This window comes from Lolium perenne, chromosome 3, assembly GCF_019359855.2.
Source record: "Lolium perenne isolate Kyuss_39 chromosome 3, Kyuss_2.0, whole genome shotgun sequence".
NCBI lineage: Eukaryota > Viridiplantae > Streptophyta > Magnoliopsida > Poales > Poaceae > Lolium > Lolium perenne.
This window is the reverse complement of record NC_067246.2, coordinates 294,468,648-294,472,199: the sequence shown is the minus strand read 5'-3', so window position 1 is coordinate 294,472,199 and position 3,552 is coordinate 294,468,648. Positions and strand designations below refer to the sequence as shown.

The following is a 3,552-nucleotide window of genomic DNA, read 5'->3' as shown; positions in this document are numbered from 1 at the left end:
CAATGCATGCAGTCAATGCTTCCAAGCATCCCTGGAAAACCCCTAGCTTCATTTGTTGCAAGGATCTGCTGAGTGTCTTCGACAGTGGGTGATCTCAAGTAAAAGTCCCCGAACACTGCTATGACGGCCCTGCAGAACCGGTAGAAACAATCAAGGGCGGTGGACTCCGCCATCCGAAGATAGTCATCTGCACCATCACCGGGAGCTCCATACGCCAGCATCCTCATAGCCACTGTGCACTTCTGCAGTGACGAAAATCTAACCAAGCCAGTGCAATCCGCTTTGCATCTGAAGTAGGGGTCAAAGTCTCGGATGGCATACACAATTTGCAGAAATAGCTTTCTGCTCATCCTGAAATGACGCCTGAAAACAGTCTCACCGTGCAATGGATTGTCGGCGAAGTAGTCGGCGTACAACATGCAGTAGCCCTCCATTCGCTGTCTCGGCTTGCACTTCCGGCGACCTGGTGCCGACCCACCACGGCGACCAGTTGCCTCGCCGGCGTACAGGCTTGATAAGCAACCGAGGATCAGCATGTGCTCCTCGTCTTGGGCAGCGGCTGCCATCTTTTCTCGCATAAGCTCGACGAACATCTGCTCCTCCTCTTCATCCGAGTCCATGGCCGGCGAGGCAAATGGACGAACACCTGACGGGCGTGGTCGACGCAACCCGAGACGCAAACGACGAGGAGTAGGCCTTCGTCGGAAAACAGGCCGGCGGAGGAGCAGCCAGATAGGTCGTCGTCGAAAGACGGTGGAATATAGGCAGGTGGGGGAGGAGTGGCGACGGAATCTGGGCAACAAGCCGGCGGGGTGGTGACGGCGGCGAGAGAGATACGAGGGGAGGGAGATTTTTGAGCGAGGTGGCGGTTGGGTTCGTGTGTCCAGTCGCCGACAGAGCGGACCCTTCCCCGCTTTTCACTCGTCCGGACTCCCCGATAGATCCCCGGGGGACCGGGGATGGCCTGGGCTCGCCGGATGAATTATTCAAATCCGGACGAAATCGAGGAACCGGGGGCGCGACTGGACCGAATTACACCGTCCGGATGACAAAACCGTCGCTCGGGGGTCTCTTCGGGGGGACGAGTGGGATGCTCTCATATACTCCGCAATCATTCTTTAAATATTGATAGGAGTATGTAAATTCGCTTTGCATATAAATTCGTGAGATCAAATGACGTACTGCTGGAATTCAGGTGATCGGTCGACCAGTAACAAAACCAGAAAAGGGCCGTCAATTAATCAATCTAATATTTCAAGAACTATACAATGTGTACTATACTACAACGCTATACGCTAGATCTAGAACAGCTAAAAGCTATGAATGGGGAAAAGTGCAGAGTATATCTCTTCTACAAGCAAGAGGAGCCGACGACGTTGTTGTGGGCATCGAGCGGGACGAACGCTAGCGCGACGAGGACGGCGAGCAGGCAGACGGGTACCAGCAGCAGCGAGAGCGGCGGCGGTGGCAAAGGTGGCAGCACGAGCGGCAGGAAGGCGAGCGAGGCGGCCGCCCAGAGGAAGACCATGAGCAGCTGGATGGTGAAGCAGCCCGGCGGCGGCGGCGTTCTCTGGCAGCTGAGCCCCCCGCTGCGCTGTTGCTTCTGGTTCCGCTCCACCGCCGGCGCCAGTGTCTGCATTCTGCGGTGGTGGTTGGCGGTGCTGCTCCTCGCTGATCTCCAAATTCTTGAGTCGCAGCCGTGGATTGCAAGAGCTCGTTCAGATAACCAGTTTGTTGAGCCGACGAGCAAGCAATGGAATGGGGCGGCCGGTTGTTGAGCCGACGACTTGCATATAAAAGCGCGCGGGGCCGCGCGCGTCTTTTGCTTGGGAGCAGGTTCTTTGAACAAGGTGAGGTCGTGGGCGCCGTACGGCGAGGATCAACTTGGAGATCGCGGCCGCGGTGACGTTGAGATCTCGGAGCGGCAGGTGCAGTGTATGTGGAATTATGGATGGTCGATGCATGTGGGCATAAATTCCAAGTCTGGGGCTAGTGGCGCGTTGCTAGCTACGACCGGTACCCAGTTCGTGGTACGTACAAGTATTAAACCGTGTTGTATGGCCAGGGGGCGACGCATCTGACAGGCCAAGTGCTCCAGCGGTGGCCGTCTCTCCTTGGGTCCTGCCGGCCGGCCGGCCGACCGACAGCTTGCCTGCGTATAGGTTCAGTGTTTGTGCTCTGTTACTAGTTTTTTTTTTTCCGAAAAAGGACCCTGCAATGAAAAGAAACATCGAACAGTACAAAAAAATTTAATAAAAAGGAAAACTTACAACGAAATTATTGAGATGCTCATCGTCTTCTGTTAGATTATTAGGCAATTTCCGTGTGAGTTTAATTACCGAAAGCAACATTACAGATGCACAAGCATACTTAACCATACTCATCAGACTAAGCACATGCATCAGATCTGAACATGGAACAAGTAGCAGTGCAAGGTATGAGAGGAAAAGCACGTACATCGCGACCGGGAAGGTCGCACCAGCAAGACACCACCACCACCATGGGTATTGTTGATGTCGCCCATGGTGTAGTCGGATCTGTCGATGAAGCAGCCGGGTCGTTGAAGAAGAGGACGAACAGATGCGACGGCCGCGCCGAGACGCTCCCCAAAAACCTTATCGCCCGTCTCCCGGTGCAGGATCTCAACGGACGGAGTTTCGGAGGCCTGCTCTCCCGGACGGCTGTGCACGCAAACGCCGGGATGGGGAAGACTAGAGAGTAGCGCAGCAAAAGGAACTTCACGAGAGAGAGAGAGAGAGATCTTAGAGCACTGTTTCTAGATCTGATCGTCTCCTTGTATAGCCTGGGAGGAAGCCGACCCGACCGCGTTGACACGCGTAGGAAGCCAGGGACACGCGGCGAGCATGCACATGCAGGCCGACACGTACCCAACACAGTTGGTGCACCAAGCAAAAATTTAGGCTTCCTTGAGTGTGTCTCGAACTCGAACTCGAGTCACGAAACGCGACGTGCGTGCGTGACGTGCCGAGCCGAGACGGGCGGGCGGAGGAGGAGGAGTGCGCGAGGGCTCTTTCTATTCTCACTCACTTGGAATGACTAGAACAGCAGCCCTTATATACCACTCCAACTCTCTCCCAACTAGCAATGTGGGACTAAACTTTGTCCCCCAAGGCTGTCCCAAGCTGCCAACGTGATGGGCCTTGAGATTTCAGGAATTGTAGACTACATGGGCTGCCTTACTGGGCTGCAGCCCATCTACATTCAACACTCCCCCCCCACCTCTCATATGCACATCGGATGACACATTAGTTCCGTTCACTGTTTAATATACCTGCACTTCGGTGGAGACTGTTAAGTTGAACTTCCACTTAGGCAAGGTGCTACGCTTGACTACAACTGAACAATGGACTATGCCTTGAATTGTCAGTCTTTGTGCAGCAAGTTTCGCTCAATGCCGGCACGGTACTAGGCTGCCATAGCCTTCCCCTCGGGTGGAGCTTATAAGTCATACTCCTCGGCCTTTCATGAGCTTACTAGAGATTCACCCAAATCTCCCACACTATGACCAGTAGTGTCACTCATATAGGTGTG

The 3,552-nt window shown here is 54.4% G+C and overlaps 1 protein-coding gene across 1 annotated transcript; it reads right to left on the bottom strand.

The window, feature by feature from the left end:
- Positions 1-1,201: 1,201 nt before the first annotated feature.
- LOC127345125 (protein AUXIN-REGULATED GENE INVOLVED IN ORGAN SIZE-like) lies at positions 1,202-1,754 on the bottom strand. Its single transcript, XM_051371559.2, has one exon. The coding sequence runs from the start codon at positions 1,637-1,639 to the stop codon at positions 1,352-1,354; it is 288 nt and encodes a 95-aa protein (XP_051227519.1). The 5' UTR covers positions 1,640-1,754; the 3' UTR covers positions 1,202-1,351.
- Positions 1,755-3,552: the final 1,798 nt, after the last annotated feature.

Coding starts and splice junctions, on each gene's coding strand:
- LOC127345125 (XM_051371559.2), bottom strand. CDS start 1,639: ATGCAGACACTGGCGCCGGCGGTGGAGCGGAACCAGAAGCAACAGCGC.